The 25,945-nt window shown below is 40.5% G+C and overlaps 1 protein-coding gene and 1 non-coding gene across 6 annotated transcripts in view; one reads left to right on the top strand and one right to left on the bottom strand.

Moving 5' to 3' along the window:
- The window catches only part of FMNL2 (formin like 2), a 327,350-nt gene that overhangs the window by 214,856 nt on the left and 86,549 nt on the right, over positions 1–25,945 (top strand). For 4 of the 5 annotated variants that reach the window (XM_043894009.1, XM_043894011.1, XM_043894010.1 and 1 more), the window contains exons 3-6: positions 5,353–5,433; positions 10,717–10,793; positions 21,796–21,879; positions 24,836–24,988. In XM_043894009.1, coding sequence (XP_043749944.1) covers positions 5,353–5,433; positions 10,717–10,793; positions 21,796–21,879; positions 24,836–24,988 — 395 coding nt within the window. The remainder of the gene's footprint in view (positions 1–5,352; positions 5,434–10,716; positions 10,794–21,795; positions 21,880–24,835; positions 24,989–25,945) is intronic. The other variant, XM_043894012.1, reaches the window with a different exon arrangement.
- LOC122688849 lies at positions 12,871–12,974 on the bottom strand. Its single transcript, XR_006339592.1, has one exon. It is a non-coding gene; the product is annotated as a U6 spliceosomal RNA (small nuclear RNA).

Raw genomic sequence — 25,945 nt, 5'->3', positions numbered from 1 at the left:
ATGAATGTATAATTATGGAAGTCACTAGGTGGTTTCAGAGCCATGAGAGATACGGCACAAGCTTATCTGCAGAAGTCCTTTAGCTATGACCTGAGTGTGGTTGACATATCCAGCACAGAACCCACTGGGTGTGTGCCCCATACAGAGTGTGTTCAGTCTCTTTGTGTACTTTTAAACAACAACATAACTGTAATTTATGCGAGAAGTGACTTGTATATGGTATCTAAAAGAAGTTTAATTCTTTGAACATTATTAAGGACTGGGTGCCAAGTATTTATCTATATATTAGAACTCAAAGTAGAGCATGTTTTTTGTCTTTTAAAAACTTATTCTATCAAAAGCAAGATGGGCACACTTATTACAGTATAGTGAAAAGAACAAGGACCAAAGTCAGAAAACTTGAGTCTGAATCCTTGATCTGGGTGTGTGGGTGTGTGGGTGTGTGTGATTTAAGGCAAATCATTTACTCTCTGAGCTTTGGTTTCCTCATCTGTAAAATGGACTTAATATCTACTTGGCAGGTAGGGAGGCTTGAGTAAGCTAAGAGGTCTACAGAATATGGTAAACTGTAAAGTGTTGTTGAAAGATAAGTTGATTATCTTTGAGAAACAGAGAGTGCTACTCCAGAGGAAAGGGTAATTGTGCTCTTGGACTTGTATAAATGAAGTTGCTTTTAGCAGTGGGAAGACATTTTCTGGTCGTTCCCAGAGAAATTGAATTACTACCACTCTAATTTATTAAAATAAAATATTTGCAAAAGGCTCAGACACTTCATGAAGATTCTAAGGTCTGTTCTCCCCTCTCTTTCCTCCCATGGTTCTTTCAATGCAGTTTGTCAGCAATAGTGTCCTAAATAGTAAGAAATGGATTTAGGCTCAGTTCTTTGAGTGTTTATAGAGAATAATTAAAACCCTCAGAGCCATTGTTATTTCCCATCTAGAAATATCTCATGAAGAAAGTTCAGTCACGCAAGGAAATAAATAGCAGGAGGTCAGAGTGCTAGTGATGTTGCTTGATTAGATATTTTGAAAGGAATTTGTATTTTTAAAGCTCTTTCAGATGGCTTATTCATTCCTATTGACAAATCACCAAATTTTTATCCCTAAAAACCATATTTCTATATAATGTAACTGAAGTTAGGGGTTTAATCTAATTAAGCTACATTTATCAATGATGTTGAAAAAGCATGTAACTAGTTATTGAAAATAACATGTGGAATATGAAGGAGTCTCAGAAGTGAGGATGATGGAAAACTGCAGTCACATCAATTTTGAGTTTCAATGCAAAATCTAAAATTCTAGTACTTAGAGGAAAAAAAAATTCATTTAAATAAGCATGGTGCCAATAATCCACCCAAAGTTCTTAAAAATAAATATGTTTTGACGTGGTATTTAAATTCTCCAATGTATTCCCCCAAATGTTTCTGTTTTCCAAATGGCCATGTTGAAGATAGACAGACAAAAAAGGCTTGGTGCATCAGGTGCTGGACTTATAACTCAAACAGTAGCTCCTTTTGAGGTTAGACAAACAACTCCAACTTGTAGGAAAATAGTTGGGCTTTGTACTTTTTCTCCATAAAAATTTCACTTGAATCCCTGGAGGTAGGCAGAGCCGTATAGTTTTTTGAGAAATCACCATGTTGTAGACACACTGTGTTTTATTTTTAATTTTTAAAAAATTTAATGACATTTTGAAACTTATCTACAATCATCATCTTTTTGTTTATTTATTTCTTGGTTGCATAAGCAGATAGAATCTTAGTTCCCCCGCTGCATTGGAAGCACGGAGTCTCAACCACTGGGCTACCAGGGAAGTCCCCTGACTGTGTTTTAAAGCATCAGTTTTCTTCATTTTATGTCTCTTAGAAATAATATTAGTAAGTTACTCAGACAAGTGAAGAAAAAATGCCTAAAACACAATACCAAATCCTAAGCACATTTGAAAAAGTATGTTTGTTAAATTTGGACCCTGTTCATAATTTCAAAAGATTAATTTTAAGGAAACTAATCAAGTCAACAGGACAAGCAAATGTGTCTATTTGCAAAAGTCCCTCTGGGTGACAAGACCACAGTCTTAAGTAAGAAACAGAAAACTACCCTAAGAAAGAAAGTGGGATTTTACTAACTTAGTGAATGTCAATATATTATATATGCTAGTCAGCCAAATTATTTTAAAGGAATAAATATAGCTCTTGTGGTGTGAAGGCATTGTCTACAAGAAGAAACATTAGAAATCTCTCCATAACTGTCCACAGATTTAAGATTTTAGGTCCTCAAGCAAATGCTACATTAGCCAGAGTTAAAATTCACTGAGTTTCATGTGTTAGGAACTTTATAGAGAGAGGTAAGTAGTATTGGCTATAGAAGAATAGAATACGATATGAGTTGTCGCTGGTCATGGGATGTCTAAAAATTTGGGTAATTGGATTGTATTATTAAAAAGCATTGTTTCATTTATATCCAGGTGTATGTATCCCTGGCATCAGCTGCTGTCATACACAAGGTTGGAAATAATAACTGGTTCCTAGATCACTTATCAGTTCATTTTGGGAATGTGGTGCTTTTTTGATTATTTTAGCCCTCAGCTGGGCTATTGCTAAAATCCTGTGACAGTTGGATCCTAACTGATCCCTTAGTGGGTAGTGTTTAAAAAAAAAATTAGGACTTGATACATAAACACAGTGGCACCCAAGATGTTGAATATGTGTGAATCATTATTTAAAACTTGCTTGTGGGATTGAAAATTCAGGGGGATAATTAGAAATAATAAGCTGACCTTTTTTTTAAACAGTTCTGTGGCGAGCGAGTTTGTATACTATGAAATTTGCCATGATCATTTTTAAGTAAAGGGGAAGTATTGATAGGCATCTCACTATAAGCCACTTTCTTTTATTTTAAAGTAATATTAAAAAGTAATAAAATATATTTTTTCACTAATAAAATGGTCTTTTGATAATAATAAGATTTAGCAATAGAAATTTAGCATTTCTAAATCTGTAAGCAAAGAAGCCTTGAGTGGACCAGGAAGAATGTTGTGGTTCCCTGTGTTGAAGAAATACAAATTTATATGGGATAAACAAACACTTATTATGCTGGCCAATTGTCAGCATTGTGAAACACTAAATTCCATTTTGGTGTAAACAATAATCAGGCTAAAAATAATTCCTAGGAAAACATCTTTTGAGTTGTGTGTAGAAAAAAACTTGATAAGAATTGTTCTGATTTCATGATAAATTTTTGTTTTTTCCCTTTTGGAGCTGATTTGTATAACCTTTTTCTGTGTGGCAAATACAGCATGTATACAGGAAAAGTTGTGAAATTTAAGAATAGCATAATAAGTAAGATAAAATTAGCACAGTGTAACTACTGGTAGGTCAAAAAGAACATTGCCAGCCTCTCAGAATCAGTCTGTATTCCCCTTCCCCATCTTGGTCCTTGACTATTATTTTTATGCAAATCACTCAGCTGTGTGTGTATATGTGTGTGAGAATAAACCACCCGTGTGTGTCCCTAACCGTTAGTATTTAATTATGCCTCTTGTTAAAGAAATCATGTATTCTCTTTCATCTCAACATCAGGTTTATAGTGCTTTGCTGTGCTAAGTCGCTCCAGTAGTGTCCGATTCTTTGCGATCCTATGGCCCATAGCCCACCAGGCTCCTCTGTCCATGGGATTCACCAGGCAACAATACTGGAGTGAGTTGCCATGCCCTCCTCCAGGGGATTTTCCCAACCCAGGGATTGAACCTGCAACTCTTATTTTTTAAATTTTTTTTCATTTATTTTTACTAGTTGGAGGCTAATTACTTCACAACATTGCAGTGGGTTTTGTCAAACATTGACATGAATCAGCCATGGAGTTACATGTATTCCCCATCCCGATCCCCTCTCCCACCTCCCTCTCCACCTGATTCCTCTGGGTCTTCCCAGTGCACCAGGCCCGAGCACTTGTCTCATGCATCCAGCCTGGGCTGGTGATCTGTTTCACTATAGATAATATACATGCTGTTCTTTTGAAACATCCCACCCTCGCCTTCTCCCACAGAGTCCAAAAGTCTGTTCTGTACATCTGTGTCTCTTTTTCTGTTTTGCATATAGGGTTATCATTACCATCTTTCTAAATTCCATATATATGTGTTAGTATGCTGTAATGTTCTTTATCTTTCTGGCTTACTTCACTCTGTATAATGGGCTCCAGTTTCATCCATCTCATTAGAACTGATTCAGATGAATTCTTTTTAACGGCTGAGTAATACTCCATGGTGTATATGTACCACAGCTTCCTTATCCGTTTGTCTGCTGATGGGCATCTATGAACCTGCAACTCTTACGTCTCCTGCATTGGCAGGCCAGTTCTTTACCACTGGAGCCCCTTGGGAAGCCCCCACAGGTTTATAAGATCTGTCTAGATAGCACCGTGAAGTACAGCGTGTTCTTTTTCATCAGAATGTACTTTATTATGATATAGTATAATATAGCCTATAATATAGTACTTAGCCATTTTATAGTGTGGGCCTTTGGATTTGTCCAGTTTACTACTACTTCTGCTTTGGACATGATGGCCTATAAAATCTAATACACATGGACATGAGTTTCTCAAAGTGTGGTCCTTCCATCCACAGCATCAGCATGAAACATGTTAGAAATGCAGTCTCAGGCCTCAGCCCAGATCTACATTCAAATATCACCCGAGATATATGTGTTATATATACATATATGCTGTTTCAGTGATTGTGCCTTTAATCACAATATTTTGGGGTTTTCTGATTTGGAAACTGCCTTAGGAATCCTTTAATGGCCACACACCTGCACACAAATACGCACATACTTACTGCAATCTCTGAGCAGTAGCCTCATTGCTCATTTTTGAAACAATTTAATTTTATCTAGTTTGAGTCAAATTTTGGGTATTTCCAAAGATAAAATAAAAATTCAAAAGAAAATGATCTGCTAACAAGAGCTTCAAAGAATATGCCACAGATGGAAGACCTGCTGAAAGAGGACCCTGCACACAGGGCAGGCAGATTATTTCCAGAAAGGGAGCTGCAGAGCCCCACGGGGAAAGCAGGTCAGACTCTCAAGTTGAACAGACATGGGTTTGAATCCCCTGGTGTCCCTGACTCGCTGCTTCATCTTAGGGAAGGACTGAGTTCCTTTAAGTTTCAGTTTCCTCCTTGGCAAAGAGGGGATAAGAACATCTACTCTGAAGATTCAAAACCAATGACTCTTTGCAGCACCACAGTCACGCTGCGGGTGCGTTTTGGCTTTGGATCAGCGGCATCAATCTGTGTGAATATGACTTTCATGCCTTCAGAGCTTTCATGCTTTTCACTTTACTTTCGTGCTTCCTGCAGGAACGATTCCAGGTGAAGAACCCTCCCCATACTTATATTCAAAAGCTCAAAGGCTATCTGGATCCAGCAGTAACCAGGAAGGTAAGATGGATCTGTTTCCACTGCATGTTGTCGCTTCCTCACTGGCTGGGACAATCCTCGTGCCCTCGAGGAGACCTTCCTTCCTCTCTGTTATAAACTCTGCCGGTGCCTCCGGGAAAACAACCCTGGAGTTGTTGGAGCCTGACAACATGAAAAGACAAAGAAAAAAGTCATCCTCTCTTGAGAATGTGTTTAAAAGTTCTTTCCTGAGATGGGAGTTGTGTACCTCTGATGGTTATTGAGTAGCTGCCATTTATAATTATACTGGGTGGTTAGTTCAGCTCGGAGGTGTTCAGGCCCCCAGAAAAACAAGGCCTCGCAAAGAGAATACTTGTCTTCCATGCCTTGGTGCGTTTCCAGAGACCTTGAAAAATCACTGGGGCTTTGTCATCCCAGCTGTGTGCTCACATCCTGTGTTGATGCTCTTCGTGGCTTCTCCCCCAGCCGTGCCCCAGGCCCTGAGAAGGTGAGGAGAGAATAGCCGATTCCATTCTCAGCAGACTCTCTCCTCTTACAGACAAGCTCTGCTTTGTGCAGCCACACAATTGGTTTAAACTGATGCCTCGCGGTAAAGCATGTAGCCTGGCACAGCCCGCTGGGCCTGGCTCAGCCCTGGGATGTCTCAGGGCAGAGCCGCCCTTGCTCACGATGGGTGGAGGGCCCGCCACCAGACCGCACTTGTTTTTCGGTTGACCTGCCACAGCTCCTGCTTTCAGGGCTGCCCTGACAGTATCTTGAGCTGAATTCCCTCTGTTGTTTCAGCACGTGACTCCGGAGCAGAAAGGCACACTTTCCCTAGTTAGCTGCTGTTTCCGGGTCTCTTGGCTCGGAGATACATTTTTTAATTTTGTTTCCTGCTTCCATTCTAAGCACTGCCCTCCCTCTGCCGAAAGAAATCCAGCAAAGGAGAACAACTATTATTTCCTTTGGGATGTTTCCTGGCCCTTTGTCCTGTTGGTTGCTATGTAGACAAGCAGAAATGAAGTCTAGGAGTGATGAGGCAAATGGTCTGTGGATCTCTGCTGTCACCTAGACGCCGTGTATGACATAGCCTCCTCTTCTAAGAATGTACCTGTCAAAGTATCCTACTACCCTCCTCCTAAATACGGTACACATGTTTTTTTTTAACACGGAACTTCTGTCAGGTCCCCTAAATGAGACAGCTGCTTAATTTTTTTTTATTTTATTATAACTTATTTATTGTTAATTGGAGGATAATTGCCTTACAATATTGTGTTGATTTCTGCTGTACATCAGCATGACTCAGTCATAGGTATACATATGTCCCCTCCTTCTTGAACTTTCCTCCCACCTCCCACCCCATCCCTCTAGCTTGTCACAGAGCACCGGGTTTGAGCTCCCTGTATCATATATCAAATTCCCACTGGCTGCCTATTTTACTTATGGTAGTGTGTATGTCTCCATGCTGCTCTCTCAATTCGTCCCACCCTCTCCTTACCCGCTGTGTGGCAGCTGCATCATTCTCAATTTCTTTCTTGTGCCCTTCCCCAGGATATCGCAGCCTTCAATCTCATCAGATTAGAGGAAGTTAAAGGAAGGTGTACCCATATGCATAAAACAGAACCCAGAAAAGAAATTCTTTCTTTTGCACAAGGGCAGCAAAATTCTACATGAGAAATATTTTCAGAAACCCCCTAGCTTGTAAAGCTTCTGGCTGGATGGCTTAGATCCCAGCATTGAGCACACTCGTCCTGAGCTCTCTGTGTGTGTGTTCAGTCACGCAGTCGTGTCTGACTCTTTGTGACCCCATGGACTGTAGTCTGCCAGGCTCCTCTGTCCATGGGATTCTCCAGGCAAGAGTACCAGAGCGGGTAGCCGTTCTCTTCTCCAGGGGATCTTCCCGACCCAGGGTTGGAACCCAGGTCTCCCATATTGTAGGCAGATTCTTTACCATCTGAGCCACCAGGGAAGCCCCAAGCTGGATGTGGCAGAATCCGATACAGTACTGAGAGGTCCCCTCACCCCTATCTCCCATCCCCGACAGTCATCTCAACATTTGTCAAATTCTTTAAAAAGCAAGATATGAAAACTCCTAGAGAGCACCTAGACTCCAGCCCCGAGTCCCATGGGGAGGAAGATGGTTGGAGGGAGGAGGTGGGATCTTCTGGCCCAGTTCCAGTTCTCCCTTGGAAAAGGATAAAGGATAAGGCAAAGGATGCAAAATGAAAAGCAACAACAAATCAACTGCACAGAAAGTGTCTTACTTCCTTGCAAATAACTTCATAAAGAGACCCTAGTTAAAGGATGTCTCTTTGGACTGACCTTCATTCCTGACGTCTCTGCCCTGCCCTTGTGTGTTCATCTGAATGGTTGTATTTGGCCTGAGCCTCATTTTTCAAGATCAGTCATTCAGCTCTCAGGAAAAAAAAACAAAAAACCAAACACCTAAAATGGACATTGGATCAACCATCCCCACTTTAGTAAGAGTTCTGTCAGGAGCTGGCAGTAGGAAATGATCTGTTCCACTCAACATAATTGTCATGCTTAAAGTCTGGAGAAAAGGAGATTTTGCTTGGAGTAAGGCATGGCTTGCAGTTAAAATGAGTTTACAAGTCTCAGTTGCATTATGGGGTAAAAGATTTCTAATCAGGCTTTCCATTTTAGCCAGACAGTCTAAACCAAGCAGTCTCCCCTTAACTGCATCTGGAGTCCTCAAGTACTTCATTCATTAATCTTTTGTTCACATTGAATTGAAGATTCTTAATTTGCTGTCTTCTGAAAAAAATTTCTTAAGCATATTCTATTTCTTCTAAGTAGTTTTAAATGAAACCCTGTAGGGCAGGGAAGGAAGAGCCTAAATTAGATATCTCTCCAAACCAGCCTCCTTATTTAATAATACCAGGCGGGTCTCAGTCTGCACTTTGCAGGGGTGTGCTCATGTCTGGCGTGGAGAAAGGCGACGGGCCATGAAGAGAGAAGTCTGCTTCTCTGTGGGCGCTGCAGATGTAAAAGGAAACCTATTATATGGGTCTCCAGGGCTTAGCTGTCTCCATGGACTCCTCCCTGGGGCCTGCCTTTTACAGAGAGGGCTGGAGGAAGGCTGAACTCTGCTAATAAATGGTACCCAACTCTCTTTTTTTTTTTTTGCTGATTCCCACAGGCACACAGTTTCCCTTTGAAGTTTTGTAAAGCATCCTGGGTACATTGTACAGATGCAGAGTGTTGGCAGTCATTATGTGTTAGGGAAGTATATGCCAAGGTTCTTTGGTGCAGAGTTCGACTGAAATTCAAACAGTTCGCCCAGAGAACAGAACACATGGTGAAGTCAGTTTAGTGGTGTGTCAGTTAATCCTGCAGTTGCAAAAGTGTAGCGCCTTCCATAGTAAATGGCTGATAAATATTATCTGCTATTGTCGTCATACCTGTTATCTCAGTATTTTGTGCTACGTTGTTTTGACATGTGCCTCTTAGTCCTTCTGCGGATCCTCCTTTGTACTCTGTTAGATCCTTGGTGCTACCCCGGTTGTCCTTGTCATCCTGTATGAGGGATGACCTTGCCCTGAGGAAGTATAAGGCTGAGTTAGGGAACCAGCACAGGTTGCGGGGATGAACTATGCATAATGCATAGCTGAGTTGTTTCCGAGAGGCACATGTGCAGACAGCCCAAGGCTTGTGACTCCGCCGTGGGACTGGCCCCTCTGGAGCAGCCAGCACACTTGGAAGTGGTTTCCTCAGCTGTGTGACCACAGACCAGTCCTCGTTTGCTGGAAAGCTCCCCAAGAAGCACTGGGCGTAGATGTCCCTCCAAACTACAGATGACTCTGTTTTGTCTTAAGCCATTCTTGACAAATTGGGGTTGCCTGTTTCTTCATGGCATCAGGGATGCTTTAATTTCACATGTCCTCGATGCTGCACACCTGAGAAGGTCTTCAGGGTGCTTCAGAAACGGCAGTCGGAAAACTTTTGAGAGTCTTTGGAGAGGCAGGTGGTGGAGAAGCACAAGGACCTTCAGAAGAGGAGGCAAGGGTAACTGGAACCCATCTGTGTTGAGCAGGAGTCCAGTCTTCCCGGGGGCACCAAGGCCGGCCTGTGGCAGGGCATTCCCCTCCCCACATCCTGGAATCCTCCATTCTAACCTTCCTCCTGTCCTTTGTCCTTGGGACGCCTTTGTCTTTGGAGCTGGATGACCCTGTTCCTTCTGCAGTCATGGCAGCAGAGAAGGAGCCCTAGTATCCTGAGGACACATGGAATTTTGATAGGCAGGGGAATGAGGAAGGATATTCGTCAAGTAGAGGGAAGTGTCTAGAGGGACCTTCCACGTGAGGTAATGCAGAAAAGAATAAACATAGCAGGTCTGAGATCGCCACCTCAGAAAGGCATGCTTGCAAGGTTGGCTCTCGTTTGGCAACTGGACACTTGAATTTCGGGAGAGTTCTCAGAATTCCCTGTTGATAATGACTCACTGTGCCTGAACTGTTGATGCCAACCACGTGGTTTATGCAGAATGCCTGTTTTCCTTCTGGAAGTCTGCACTTTTGGTATGTGTTCGGCAGACAGTGTTTAACTGATGAGCCCCCAATAGAAATCCCAGGTACTAAGTTTCTGGGCTTCCCTGGGGCCTCAGTGGTAAAGAACCTGCCTGCCAATGCAGGAGTTGTGAATTCAGTCCCTGGGTTGGGAAGATCCCCTGGAGAAGGAAATGGCAACCCACTCCAATATTCTTGCCTGGGAAATCCCTTGGACAGAGCAGCCTGGCAGGCTACAGTCCACAGGGTTGCAAACAGTCAACATGACTATGCAACTAAATAATAGCACTAAGTTTCCAATGAGCTTCCGTGGCTGAAAACATTTCACAAATATTGTCATTTGTCACTCATCTCGGGAGAGACTTGGAAGCATGTGTCTGGTTTCCTCTGGACTTCACTCCATGCACCTTTTCCTTTAGTGGATTATACTTTGTAACTTTTTGCTGTAATAAATCCTAGCTGTAAGGATAACTATATGTTGGGTCCTGTGAGCCCTCCTGAATCACTGAAATGAATGATTTCAGGGATCCCAACACATAGGTATTGTGGGGTAGGGGGAGAAAAAAGCTACTCAGAGACAGTTATTGCATGAAATAAGTCATTTTCCCTAGTCCTTGTGCATAAGCTGACTGTTAACAATGAGAAAAATTTATGTGCTTTGCAAAAAAGAAATGTGAGAGAAGCCCACTTTAGAAGCAGAGATGTTTCTGTATTCTGTTAAACTTATTACAAGTAAGCTACAGTTATAACACTTGCTAAAATATCTTTTGTGAGAATATGTGTTCTTGAATTATAGAAATTCAGACGGCGTGTTCAAGAATCCACGCAAGTGCTAAGAGAACTGGAAATTTCTTTAAGGACCAACCATATTGGGTAAGTGTTCCCACTGAACATTTTAGCTCTAGAGCTTTTGGACACTTAACAGAGTGACTGAATCATATCCAAAGAACTAAGCTTCCTTACTGTTCATCGTAAGTTTTGACTGAGGTTTAGACGGGTGGAACCTTTTAGTTCTTGAATTACTGTACAAGAATCAGTAGAGGCAGGACAGACGGTCCTAGATTTGGGATGTTGATGAGAATAATAAAATTCTTTCCTTGCATTCAGTGATGGTGTATGTAGAGTGATTCCCTGGTAAGATAGGAACCCCCAACAAGTTATGTAGACTGAGAGCCTGGAAGATTTTGAAGCCTTCCCTGGAGTTCTTTGAGTTGGTTACTTGAAGCTGCCTCATACTTTTCTCACTTCTCTGGCCAAAAGAGGGCAGAAACTGGAGCAGTGTCACTTGACATACCTCCTTGTGTTACTACTTACTTTGTTCTGAGTCTCTTCTTCCCACGTCCCCAAATTTCAGGACCATGAAGTGTAAGTCCATACCATGAAAACAAAGTTTGGGGAATCTTTGCACTAACCATTTCAAAGAGTTTTTCATGCAGCAGTGTGGTTGCTTTGCCTCCAGCAAATACAACTTCGTTACACACTCCCTTTCTCTAGAATTGTATGGCAGAGTTATACAGTATTTTCAAATAACGTGTTTTGTCTCTAAGGCAGATGATATCAATATTTTCTTCTATAGCTTCCATTCTTTCCAAGGTACCTGTTTAACACCTGGCAATTGTTTAACCCCTCTGAATTTTGATTCTTTGAGATTTACAAGGGAAAAACTATAGACTTTAGGTCTTTTAGACTCTTCCCCTGTGATAGGTCTACTGGAAATGTAGGTCTCCTGGAAGTTTTACATGTTTTACATGTAAAACAAGTTTTACATGTATGTTACGTTTTTGTTTTTCAGACTCGCTTGTAAAATAATTACCCAGATAACAATTTACTTCTTCTTCTGACTGTGTTTGGTATAACCCATCCAAGTGGTTATTTTCCACAGTTATTTCAGCATATGTTTTTTTTAAGTCAAAGAAATGTAAGGTTAATTTTTAGCTTCAGAGCCTGGGTGAGAATGTTCATTTCCTTAAGGATAATTTCACATGCTTCACACCTGGAGAGTGAAATATTTGGAAAATGACCTGATTCTAACCTAAGGTTGATAATCACCTTTGTCTCAGAGAGTGTGCTGTAGGACAGTGGATCAGAGTGACATGAGACTAGAACTGGAAGAGAAATTTAGGATTGCTTAAATTGATTGCTCGTTTCACAGATTAAAAGAATTAAGGACCAGAGAAGGTAAGACTTCCCCAAAGTTGACAGCTGTAGAGCCAGATGCTTTGTTCAGAATGCTGTCCTTTTCTTTATCTGGCCTCATCTGGCAGTTCTTTCCCTGAAAGGAAGTAAGTTAATCAGGGTTCTGGGATCAAAGCAATGGAGCTTGTCTGTTGGGAGTGAAAGTGGTGGTGATTTAATATAATATAGTTGGGCATCCAGAGTTTAGGAAATTTAAATACTTTGCAATATTCAGGGATCCGGAACTAGATTCCACTAGGTAAGGCCAACCCCTTATTGTTGGCACTTCTTCTTGACTGAAAATGGTGGGTTGATCTGCAGCCAGGATTTCTACAAATTGTCGAAAAGCATTTCTTCAAGCATTGCTGAAATAATGTGAAATTGACCATCAAATACCAAGGCAGGGCGATCATTTCCAATATAAAGTTGGCAGAGTAGAAGCACTCTGGTTGGGTAGAAGCCAGTACAAATCTGCAAGCAATTGGAGTGGTTTGTTGTTTAGGATACTATAGGCACATTGAAAGAGTTTTACATTTTTCTTTCATCTTCATCAGCTGAAGTTTCCCCTTGTCTACTACCTATGTGAGATGCTTGGAAAATTTTGGCATTAGCAGCACAAAAATTCATGAAAGTGCGTTGTCTGGCATACCCTTATATGGGATGAAACCACACACCAGGATTTTGACCTAATTTGCTTGTCCTGAAAACCCAAACCTGAAATGGACTCTTCTTTATGAAGCTAACTGGCTTGACCACTTTTTTTTTTTTTTTTTTTAAAAATATGGAACGCTTCACGAATTTGCGTGTCATCCTTGCGCAGGGGCCATGCTAATCTCTGCATCGTTCCAATTTCAGTATATGTGCTGCCGAAGCGAGCACTGGCTTGACCACTTTTGATGGGGAAAATGTTTTGCAAAGTTAGGAGGGTGAATATAATCAATGAGTACAATGAGAAATTCTGGAAGTGCAAGGTGCTATAGAGGGAATCCTTAGATTTTTTATACTCTTTGAGATACCATATTAGGAAGGTAATTGGGTGCTTATTTGCCTTAGGGAAGGAGAGATCTTGACCTGTTTTTGCCATGTACCCTTATCAGTTCTTTGACTTAAATAATTATACATAAACTCTCTGTATTTATCATGTGACCTAAGTTAACTTCTCATCTATAAAATAAGAATAATAATACTTATAGGAATGTTGTAAGGATTAAATGGGGCTTCCCAGGTGGCACTAGTGGTAAAGAACTCACCTGCCAATGCAGGAGATGTAAGAGACACAGGTTCTATCCCTGGGTCAGGAAGGTCCCCTGGAAGAGGGCATGGCAACCCACTCCAGCATTCTTGCCTGGAGAAGTCCATGGACAGAGGAGCCTGGTGGCCTATGGTCCATACAGTCTCAAAGAGTTGGACACTACTGGAACGACCTACCACACATGCAAGGACTAAAGAAGATAACTTATGAAAGACCCAATATAGGGTTTAATGCAAGGTAATTACTCTCAAGGCTTCTCTGGTGGCTCAGTAGTAAAGAATCCGCCTGTAATGCAGGAGACATGGGTTTGTCTCCTGGGTTGGGAAGATCTCCTGGAGAAAGAAATACCCACTCCAGCATTCTTGCTTAGAAAAATCCTATGGACAGAGGGGCCTGGCAGGTTCCAGTTCATGGGGTGTCAAAGAGTTGGACATGACTTAATGACTAAACAACAACAGTTACTCTCAATATATGATAACAGTTATTTGTTATGCTTGTTGAAAATAATATTATATAATAATAATTGGACAATGTTGTATAATAATGATATATCCCTAAGGAAATCCATGCAGGAAATGTTACTTTCTCTATCTAAAAGTATCCTGATACTTAGGAGTTTATGATTCCCTGAAATGAAAAGGGAACATTACCTTTAAAAACTACTTGTCCTGAAAAAAAATTATTTTTGGCACATGCTTGCCTTTCAAGGTTAAAATCTGGGGCTTTGCTGCGATAGCATTCTAAGCTACAGCTTTGTCAAGCAAAGGGTGTGTTCTGAGTTTTGATATAAGCCTAAAACTTTTTAGGTGAATGGTCTTTTGAGAAAGAAAATTAATTTTTTTGGAGTCAAATTGAAATAAGGAATGGACTAGAAATAATCTCATTCACTTATTCTCAGGAACTATAATGATAGAGAAGAATTGGATTATGACTTACCCAAGCCCTTGAAATGACTTGAAATATCCTTGAAAGGAGCCAAGTACTGTTAGAACACACTGGCTGTGCATTATGAACAGGCAGCTGTTGTGACGTTTTGAAGGCTGGGGTGATAAGATTCCAGAGGCACTGATGGTTGTGAGCTGGATAGATTGATAGGTGTTAATCGAAACTGTATTGTAGGCTCACTCTCTTTGCCGGTAATTTATTTTAGTGAAACTGCCCATTAGGATAGAAAATTACTTTTCATCCTGAGTGCGAGGTCATAGAAGTTCTCAAAGATGCTTCCTTGGTTCACTGTATCTCAATGGGGAGATGAGAACAGACATGTGATTACAGGCGGGAGGTACACGTCAGCAAGGAGAAGAGGAGGGTATCTGTAGAAAGAGGAAGGAACTGAAGGATGTGAGGTGAGCATCTCCTTTCCTGGGCTTCTTTATGAAACAGTGCTGGCTGGGCCAGGCCGGCAGAGGAAACAGAACAGCTTAGGCTGGGTCTTAACTGTGTACAACACCTATGGTGTATATGTACCAAGGTACCCTATGATTATTTCGTTGTTGTTATTGTTGTTTAGTTGCTAAGTCTTGTCCAAATCTTTTGCAACCCCCATGGACTATAGCCTGCCAGGCTCCTCTGTCCATGGGATTTTCCAGGCAGGAATACAAGAATGGCAGGAGGGTTGCCATTTCCTTCTCCAGGGGATCTTTTTGATCCAGGGATCGAACCAGTGTCTCCTGCATTGACAGGCAGATTCTCTACCACTGAGCCACCAATGAAGCCCTTAATTCATTCTTAGATGGTGCTTTTTGGAAATTCACTAGATCATTATAATTTTGTTCTGTGTTAAGCAGTGTATTCAGCAAGTTAAAAGTGTTACTTCTTAACAGATTTTTTAAAAAATTATTATTGCTCTTGACCATTAAACCTCCCATTTTCTAGACGGGGGAACTTGAGAATCAAGCAATTAAATATCTTGCTAAAGTCCGCACAATTGAGAAGCATTAAGGTTTGAACCTGGAGATGTCCAAATCTAAAGCTGTTAGCCAAACCAGCAGTTTAAAAATTTTTTTATTTCAAGACTCCTTTACTCCCTTAAATTATTTTGAAACCCAATAAGTCTTTTATTTCTGTGGATTTTATCTATTAGGGCTTCCCTAGTGGCTCAGACAGTAAAGAATCTGCCTGCAATGCCGGAGACCCAGATTTGATCCCTGGGTAGGGAAGATCCCCTGGAGTAGGAAATGACAACTCATTCTAGTATTCTTGCTTGAAGAATTCCATGAACAGAGGAGCCTGGAGGGCTACAGTCCATAGCGTTGCAAAAGAGTCAGACAGGACTGAGTGACTAACACACTATCTATTAATGTTACTATATTGGAAATTTGAACTGGTAAGTTTTAGATATGCTTATTTTAAGTAATTTATTACCTCATAATAAATATTAGTTGTAGATATATAAATATAAAATAATACACATCATACAGCATTGATAGCATGAAAATAATTATTTTCCAAAGTAAAAACAAAAATTTGTGGCAAGAGTGGCTTTGTTGTTTGTGCATGTTTACAAATCTCTTTAATGTTTCACTAATAGAAGACATCTGGATTCTCATACCTTTGTCTGCATTCAAGTTGTGATTTGTTTTGATTTATGTATATGAGGAAAATCTGGCCTTAAACAGATATGTACTTGAAAAAGTTTTAAAATTAACCTTTTCAGATAATTGGGCTTCCCTGTGGCTCAGCTGGTAAAGAATCCACCTGCAATGTGGGAGACCTGGGTTCAATCCCTGGGTTGGGAAGCTCCCCTGGCGAAGGAAAGGCTACCCACTCCAGTATTCTGTCCTGGAGAATTCCGTGAACTGTATAGTCCGTGGGGTCGCAAAGAGTCGGACACGACTAAGCGACTTTCACTTCACTTCATTTCACTTTCAGGTAATTGTGGCCAGAAATCACCAAAATTCAAAAGTGGTGATTTCTTAAAGTTAGTTGCAATGTGGAATCTGAAAGCATATCAGTGAATTTTTGTACTCTTTTACACTAAAATCTGTTGTGCTGTCTTGCACTCTGAATGGGGATTTTTACCCATGCACCATTTTGAAATATCATGAAAAAAGTCATTTAAAAAATGTTTCACTGAGTTATCCTGATCTTTCAAACATAAACACACTTTATTCTACAATATAAAAATAATCACGTTTGTTAATAATCACCAGTCTCGTCAGAATATAAACATTGGGAAGCTCTCAAACTCATGGTGGGGAATACCAGTGTTCTAAAAGTCCAATTTTTGTTTGTAAACTCAAATTTTATTGACAGAAAATATTCTCAATTCTTTTTCTCAAAATGGCAGGCTCACTTCCTTCACTTTTGAGAATATCTGGTGGATACCCAAGATAGAATAACCATAACGTGTCTGTCATTTGACATTCCATGGAAACAGTGCCTGGGTCAGCTTGCAGATCTAACAGTTGTATCCATGCTTTTCCTCACGATCACGTAGTTCTTGGGCACGCAGCAGAAATGCTCTGTGGGCTTCCCATTTTATCACACAGAATTAAAAAGATGTATCCTCAAGGAGCAGGCTTCAATAAAATCAGGAATTTTAGCACTTCACTAAGAACAGTTTTAAGTGAAGTTCACTTTTTCCTCCTTTTAAAGTGCTTGGGGTGAAGAATGCAATCAATAGGTGTATTCACTGGTGGTAGATTTCATTCACATTTCTTTTGTACGATCAGTGCAAGTGTCAGAACAGTGAGAAAAGCAACTACTCAATGTTTGTATGAAAATAGGCTTCACTTCACAGACCCCTGAGAGGGTTTCAGGGACCCTTGGTGGTCCATGGGCTACGTTAGAGAAACAGAAACAGTTTGAGATGCTGTCTCGCAGAATAGACGTGGTCGCTGATAATGAATCTGGGTGATACTTAACCTTCTTTCTCTCCCTTGTGATTTTTCTTTTTTTTCATGATTTGTCAGCAACTACAGTTCCTTTCAGATGCCTGTTGCATCTCTCTAAAGGAGAGTGGCAGAACAAATTCACCATTTGTTCCTTCATCTTATGTGTCTTGCATCTGCTTCATTTGATCTTACACATTTAAAGCCAGTAATGTCCTTTGAGACTTTATTTTCTAGATGAGAACAATGAGATTCTAAGATTTGGGAGGGAATCAGAGGGGAGACAACAGCAGTCTGGAAACAAGACTTTGACCTGACTAGAGGAAAACAGTAACTGTTGGCACCCGCGCTTAGAGCCCTTCCTTGAAGAAGTTTTCTTCCAGAGCTATTTCTCATTATCACTGCGCCTTCCAGCTCTCCAGCAGCCGATTTGGAATTTGCCTAAATTCAAATTTACAACACATGGTATTTATATCGAATCTTTGAGGTACTCAGTAATGAGGCATGCTGTCAGAATCAGAAACAATTCTACTTTCCAAGACCTGTAATCACCCAATTTGAAATTCTCCATACTGGCAATATATTAAAGAGCATGTAGCATGCACACAGGTGAAAATGGAAATTTACTACAGGAATCCTCAATTTATGATATGTCATAATTATCTACCTAATAATGCCCTTAAAGATACTGTTTTTGAAAGTTGCCCTCTTTTCATCTCTACCTGTTTGATTTCCACAGTCTTTCATTTCCACAGAAGTTCACTGTCACCTGTTCTCTCTGATGCAGAATATGATTATTGTTTTCTGTAGCCCAGAGCCTTTTTGCTGAGATGAGTATACAAACCTGATACCACTTGACAAAAGGGGTAAGGTAGTGAGCTGTGAGGGAGTTATATCTTATTCCTTCCTAAATCATCTGCGGGGGTCTGAGCCAAACTGAAGACCCAAGGAAGATCTCACAGCTTAGAAAAAGAGGTTAAAAATGAAATTAAACCTTGCAGAGGCAGGACACGTTATACTCTCACCTATTTTTAGGAACTGAGCTGTGGCTCCTGCCTTTCACTTTGAAATTTACTTTTAAGGTCCTTTGACTCAAAGTCAGCAAGAACAAGCAGGGGTATTGATAAGGGCTTTGAAATAAAAGCCCATTAATAGGCTTTATAGTTGCATCAAAATATATGCATATTAGTACTTTGAGTCAAGAGGATTGAGCTGTGGCTGTACTTGGCTATTTTCTACCATTTCTTCCTTCCTTTAAAAAAAAAAACAAATCTGTGAGTCATTTTGCCTCTTCTCCAGTTTGTGGCTGAACTAAGTGAGGTAAAGCGTGCTAGTGGTTGAAATGAGACAATGGAAGGTCCTTAGGGTGTCCTGGACCATTTATGTGTTTTAGAGGCAATGTCTGGAAAATCAACAAGAAGAAACTATAATGACTATTTTTCTCAACTCCTAAATTAGAGTGTTCCTAAGCCTTTGACTGTGTGGATCACAATAAACTGTGGAAAATTCTGAAAGAGATGGGAATACCAGACCACCTGACCTGCCTCTTGTATGCAGGTCAGGAAACAACAGTTAGAACTGGACATGGAACAACAGACTGGTTCCAAATAGGAAAAGGAGTACGTCAAGGCTGTATATTGTCACCCTGCTTATTTAACTTATATGCAGAGTACATCATGAGAAACACTGGGCTGGAGGAAGCACAAGCTGGAATCAAGATTGCCGGGAGAAATATCAATAACCTCAGATATGCAGATGACACCACCCTTATGCCAGAAAGTAAAGAAGAACTAAAGAGCCTCTTGATGAAAGTGAAAGAGGAGAGTGAAAAAGTTGGCTTAAGGCTTAACATTCAGAAAACTAAGATCATGGCATCTGGTCCAATCACTGCAGATGGTGATGGCAGCCATGAAATTAAAAGACGCTTACTCCTTGGAAGGAAAGTTATGAACAACCTAGACAGCATATTGAAAAGCAGAGACATTACTTTGTCAACAAAGGTCCGTCTAGTCAAGGCTATGGTTTTTCCAGTGGTCACGTATGGATGTGAGAGTTGGACTATAAAGAAAGGTGAGCGCCGAAGAATTGATGCTTTTGAACTGTGATGTTGGAGAAGACTCTTGAGAGTCCCTTGGACAGCAAGGAGATCCAACCAGTCCATCCTAAAGGAGATGAGTCCTGAGTGTTCATTGGAAGGACTGATGTTGAAGCTGAAATTCCAATACTTTGGCCACCTGATGCAAAGAGCTAACTCATTTGAAAAGACCCTGATGCTGAGAAAGATGGAAGGCTGGAGGAGAAGTGGACGACAGAGGATGAGATGGTTGGATGGCATCACTGACTCGATGGACATGGGTTTGTGTAGTCTCTGGGAGTTGGTGATGGACAGGGAGGCCTGGTGTGCTGCGGTTCATGGGGTCACAAAGAGTCAGACACGACTTAGCGACTGAACAACAAAAACAAGTATGGGCCACTGAGAGTGAAATATGGGCCACATAGACTATGTGAAATCAAGAACGCTCTGAAAAGTCTGGACTCTGTGGTTTGCTTTCAGTTTAAACAGATGACCCCCCTCCCTGCCCCGCCCAGCTCTGGGGCTTTCTGCTGTGCCCCCACTGCGGAGGGCTTGTTTAAATCACGCCCTCAGAGCCCATAGACCCCACCAATGGGAAGGCCACAGAGAGGCTAAAGGGCTTGAATTTCAAGAGCAAAGGTAGTCATCCAATTCAATAGTGAGTTCCAACCTTTCTTTAGTCTCCTACCAGTTTTAAAAGGAAAAAAGGATATTTTTTTCTAAGTTTGAAGGATGTGCACTTAAGAATGCCCCATGTCTTCTGAGACCTAGCCACATAGGGAGTAATTTAAAATAAATGAAATGAAAATAAGGATCTGGAAGCAGACACTGAGATCATGTATGAGGTGGTGGTGTGAAGGGAACTCCAGCCTCTCCCAGTGGCCAGCCCCTTAGTTCTGGTTGGCTCTCCTAACAAAGCCACTTTGTGAGACCCAACAGGTCATGTATTCTTTGCCAGTGTTTCCCCTCTAGGTCTCTTTTTGCACATGGCTGTGTTAAGTGCATACATTTTGTGATGGCCTGCTTGGGCACTGGGGGAAGGATGATGCAAGCTGTCTATATTTTCCACCTTATCGTTTTCTGGACCTACCTGCAGACCTGAGGTTACATTATGCAGGTGATAGGACCAAAGGAAAGGATGTGCTTGAGGATAAAACAACAAAATCCCCCTGCAAACAAATTTTTAAAGAAAGGCATTCTGAGTCCAACAGATTGATTTTTTTTTTTTTCTTTAAGACAAAAACCTTAAGGGACTGCTCATCCTTTCACACAGTAGAATTGTCCAGCCATTGTTCTCATAGCTTCAAGACTGGTTTCCGTAGGAGCCATAGTGTCCATAACTGGTGGACATTATGGCTCGGTGTTCATGGAGGAAAGCAGCCATTTTGGAATGCTTTTGGCACATATACCCCAAGATTCGTTTCTGTGATAGTATAGCAGACACATTTACTTAATATTTCTTGAACTTTCCAATGCTGTACAGGCTTAATGGGATACAATGTGTTCTTTGAAGGTGGATATTCTGGAGGAGATCTGGGACATAGGGTAACAGGTGTTTATCCTCAGTATCTGACCACTCTGCTTCATCTTCTGTGAATTATTGTGAAGACCAAATAAAAATGTATACAAATTCTCAGAGAACTGCATTCAAATCCACCACTCAAAAGCAAACTGATATTATTTTTAAATGATTTTAAACAACATGTTTGTCACATCTCAGGTCGGTTGGTGTGTGTTGCCTGCGACTTTTTAAAAGGTTTTCACATTCATGGAAAAAACTAAGCAATCATTACCCCTATGGAATTTCCAGAAGCCCATAAACACTGGTCTCTCATTGGCTAGTTGAGTGTTTACTACAGCATCGTGCGCCAAGAAGGAGTTGAATGTGGATTTGGAATCAGGCCTGGATTTCAGTGGTTATGTCGTCATGTCCCCAGTCTGCCTGATTCCCCATGCAGTCTTGGCTCCCTGAACAAGCCGTCTGTCGATCAGTTGTGGTGGAAAAAGGACAGCAGCAAGTTCCTCATTTAGAAAGTTTCTTACCTGTTATCCTCATTCTACTAAGCAGTGAAATACGCAGAAGGGACTCATACACTTTTTGCCCCCAGTCATTCACACGGAAATGTCGTGGTTTTCTGAGTGGCCATATTTGAAAGCTCCTTCCTTCTGTGAGAGAGTCTAGGCTTAACGTTGTAGTTCCTTTCAGGCAGCAGATGTTTCTGATGGAAAAACAAGTTTTCACTGTGTCCTTTTCCTGGGAGTGCATGCTAAGTCACTCAGTCGTGTTCAGCTCTTTGCAGTCCTATGAACTGTAGCCCACCAGGCTCCTCTGTCCATGGGATTTTCCAAGCAAGAATATTGGAGTAGGTTGCCATTTCCTCCCCTAGGGAGTCTTCCCAACCCAGGGATTGGACCCTCATCTCCTGCATTGGCAGGCAGATTCTTTACCACTGAGCCACCTGGGAAAGCCCTTTATGGTAGTTCAGTTCAGTTCAGACATATGATAATCTTTGCCAATGAATTTCTTTTTTTCCCAAACAGATGGGTCAGAGAGTTTCTGAATGAAGAAAACAAAGGTCTCGATGTTCTGGTAGAATATCTATCATTTGCACAGTATGCAGTAACGTAAGTAAAACCTGGCTTGTTTCCTTTTAAATTTTATATGGTCACAGAAGATGCAGCTCAGTGGTAAAATTAGATACCACACTGAGGGGAAAAACCCAGAAGCAGATGTGGTAAGGCTTAAAGAGGTTTGTTTCTGTTCAAGTAACTAAAAGCAAATCACATAATTGTTGGTAGAAATGCTTTTATGGCAAAAATAAAACGGGAGTAGGATCACCCTTAGAGGAGTCCTTATTTCAAAAGAAGTGCTTTCTTAAGTGCTCAGGTTTCGTATGTTCATATGGCAGAATACTCTAGCAATGATTGGAAGAGGTATAGGATATATTATTGAGTGAATAAATCAAGGTACAGAAGAGTGACTCCTTTTTAATTAAAAAAAAAAAACAACTTGTATGTGTGTATTTGTATGTGCTAGTCAATACAGAGAAAATTAATGCAGAAATAGATACTAAACATAGTGGGAGTGGAGGAAATGGGGTAAGCAAGAGGTGTTTTCCTTTTTAAATTTATATATATTTATATTGTTTTGGCTTTTCCTCTATAGGGGGTAAAAGGAAAAAATGGGGAAGAGCAGAAAAAATTGTACTTATTTCACCTTGCTTTTGTTGGTTCACAGTTTTCTCATTTGCTAGGCTTCTGGAAAGATTTATAATAGGAATGAAAAGTGTACGTTTGAATGATGCATTCTCTTCCCCACTTTCCCTCTTTAATCGAAAACTATTCCAATATCCACAGATGGACACTCTTACACACACACATTAAGGAAATAATATGTATTATTTTTAATTTTATTGGAAGTCATTTTGGCCTAGATGGTGCTTTTTTTCTTCTCAACTCTTCTTTTCAAAGCAGGAACTTGTTTTTTCTATTGCTCCACTTTAAGCTGTAATCACGTGTTAGCTTATAATCCTTATCACTTCCTTGAGAATTGGTGAAGAGAAAGCTGTAATTATTCCTACCTTGTTGCTGCAGAAACTAAAGTGTTAACTGAAACTGGCTTGATGAGTTTCAGTTTTGATAGCCTTGTATATGATATGGACTGTAATAAGAAAATTCAACAGATAAGTTCTTATCTTCATGAGAAATTGTCCTCTGAAATATAATGCTATTGTTTATAGCATACTCTTCCAAAGGTTGTTTCTTATCTACCTCTAATACATCAAAAACTGCTAATCTCCCCTACGCTTCGTATTATATGGCAAAATGAAATAGAAGTATTATCCTATTGCATATTTTAAAATCTGGAATAATATTTAATAAGGAACTAAGGAGGGACTAAGAAACTTCAAGAATAGTGGAAAAGAATTGCATACTGTTTGTAGTATGTTTGCTGTAATCAACCTTTTACCCCATCACATCAGAACTTATAGACCAGCTTTCCCAAATGCACCTACTCATAAGACCAGTGGAAAAAGGTCGTGCTTCTCCAAGGGAATTTTTCTAATTTGAAGTCCAAGAACAAAGACAACAGCAACAAAAAAATAAGAACTCAGAGCTTTTGGTTCTTAATCTTCTACTTTTTTAAATTTTAGAATTAACTTTACAGTCTTTGCTTATTAGTTTTGTTTTTGCTTTAATTAGAAAATTATATGTAGATAAGTAATTTATGTTTTATCCTTTTTTTGAAACTAAATGGGCCAGAAAAATTTCTTGCTATTCCTTAGCATGTGGCAGTTTTCTTTCCCATGTAATGTGAAACAGCAAACTCATGCAGCCTCCCTGAAACAGGAGCATTCACCAAGTTGCGTGTTTCCTTTTTCTGCTCGGTGAGGGGGTGGGGGGATGAGCTGAGAGGAGCATAAGGATGCTGAACGGCTGAACATGTGGGGGCTGCAGAGTGACTTAGCAGGAGTCTTAATGACATAGGTGATCTTAGGATGCCCCTGGGCTTACCTTCTCTGACGTCAATTATAGGCTTCTATTTTTAATACTTAAGGATCTGTTTGATTACTCAATTCCACCTCTTTTCTGTTCACTGGTTTCTGGATCCTAAGGAACAACAGAATTGTTAGACCCATTCAGTGACTTTGTGCATCCGTCTCTGTTATCTGGATTAGAATTTAATAGTTGGAGAGCATCACTTAGTTTACAGATGGTCGTTCTAAGCAGATATTTTCTTTTGGCAGTCATACTTGTATAAAAAGTCATACTTGCTATTTCCAATATGTGTTATTGATGTTTCTTCCATGATAGCCTCCAAAATCTTACAGATGATACTAATTATAGCTGCATTCTGTTTATTTTCTACCTGGTCAGGTGTTGCTTGTTGGAACTATGGGTAGAAACCATCGATAAAATATATTTTTGAGAAAGTACAGCTACTAACTTTGGCAGGGGAAAAATGCACAGAACACAGAGGCCTGTGTGTTAAAAATTTGTTCCTAAAATTATACAAGGATGAGCAATTTAACTAGCCATTTATTCTAACATGGTTAACATGAGTAATAACCTCAAAAATGTGCCAGAAAAACAACATCCCTACTTTAAAGAGCACCGCACTGGGGAGAGATTCCAAAATCAAAGCAAATTCGTAACTTTGCAAGTAATGTATCACATATGGTTGGAAAAGCACATTTGCCAACACACTAGGAGAAAACGCTCAGTGAAAATTGATGGGTAGGAATAAATTAGTATAAGCCTAACATATTGACTTGTTAAAGCAAAATGTAGACAGCTCTAAGATCTTTTTTCCTTATCCCACCAGAGCTCGTTAGTAATCAGTAAGTCAGCAAGCCTTATAATAAGATGCAAATAACACATTCCTAGTTGTCATTCTGTATTTTTGAAGCTAACACACAGTCCATGGAAATTCAGTTGTATTCCATTATCAGTTTTCTTTGTTTGCAAAAACTACCCATATTAAGGTGCAGATGTGTAATTGGAAGGAGCAAGTTTTGCACATCCGTGTGTTTGTGTGAATCTGAATTAAGTCTTGAGTGGCATTTCTTTTTTGTTTTAGTTTTGACTTTGAAAGTGTGGAGAGCACTATGGAGAGCTCGGTGGACAAATCAAAGCCCTGGAGTCGGTCCATTGAGGACCTGCACAGAGGAAGCAACCTGCCTTCTCCCGTGGGTAACAGTGTGTCCCGCTCGGGAAGACATTCTGCCCTGCGGTGAGTGCCTGGATTCAGGAACAGGCGGGTTTGGTAGGATACGTTGGGACAGCTTCTGTTGAGGATCCTGGGCTGTGTATGTATCACTCGTATCACCCATGCTGTGGGACAATTCCAAATGCAGATTCCTACAGGAGTTCATGGGATCATCTGTTGGGCACTACTCAATGCCTTTAAGTAGCTCACTGCAAATACTACTCCTTCATTCAGCACAGAAAGAAAATTCTGCTTCCAAATGACACAACAGAGCAGTCTCCATAGACAGATAAGTTCCTGAAACCAAGGAGATGCTGACATCCTGGACTCTGTTTCCTGGGTAGAGTCAGCCCATTGAGATCTGAGAATCTCAGGAACTCCTTGTTGTTATTTAAACCCTACTCCTCTCCTCTCTTCTTCCTGTGGTAACTCAGGTGTGTCTTCTGTGGGTTGTGTTCTTAATCAGGTGCAGTGATTATTTTTATTAAAGAGAGGCCTTTAAGCACTATTCCTTCGGTTGGGTGTGCTCTCCATTGTCAACCTTCTGTTTCCTCCTACAGATTCCTCCTCCTGTCGGTTTTGGTTGAAATACCACCATGCTAAGGGAGGATGGGGGTGAACAACTGTATTACTGCTGAGTGTAATATCCCTGAAATTGTTCATTCACTCATACCTACTGTAGAGCTTGGTGGGTTTTTGTCATGGAAAGTTAAGTCTTTATAAATTCAGTTCTGCTCAGGATTTGATGTTTGAATATTATGCTTCTTATCAGCCATGCAGATTTTCCTTGTTTGGAAATGCCAAAAATATTAACAGCTTTGGAATAATTCAATAATAATAATAATGAAGAATTGTGTGGCAATTCATCTCACGATTTTTGCAATAGGTCAAGGGCTATAGGAGCCTGGTGGGCTGCTGTCCGTGGAGTCTCAAAGAGTCAGCCATGACTGAGCGACTAAACATAGCACACATACAAGTTTC

Source organism: Cervus elaphus, chromosome 33, assembly GCF_910594005.1.
Source record: "Cervus elaphus chromosome 33, mCerEla1.1, whole genome shotgun sequence".
Classification (NCBI taxonomy): Eukaryota; Metazoa; Chordata; class Mammalia; order Artiodactyla; family Cervidae; genus Cervus; species Cervus elaphus.
This window is presented reverse-complemented; position numbering and strand designations above follow the sequence as displayed.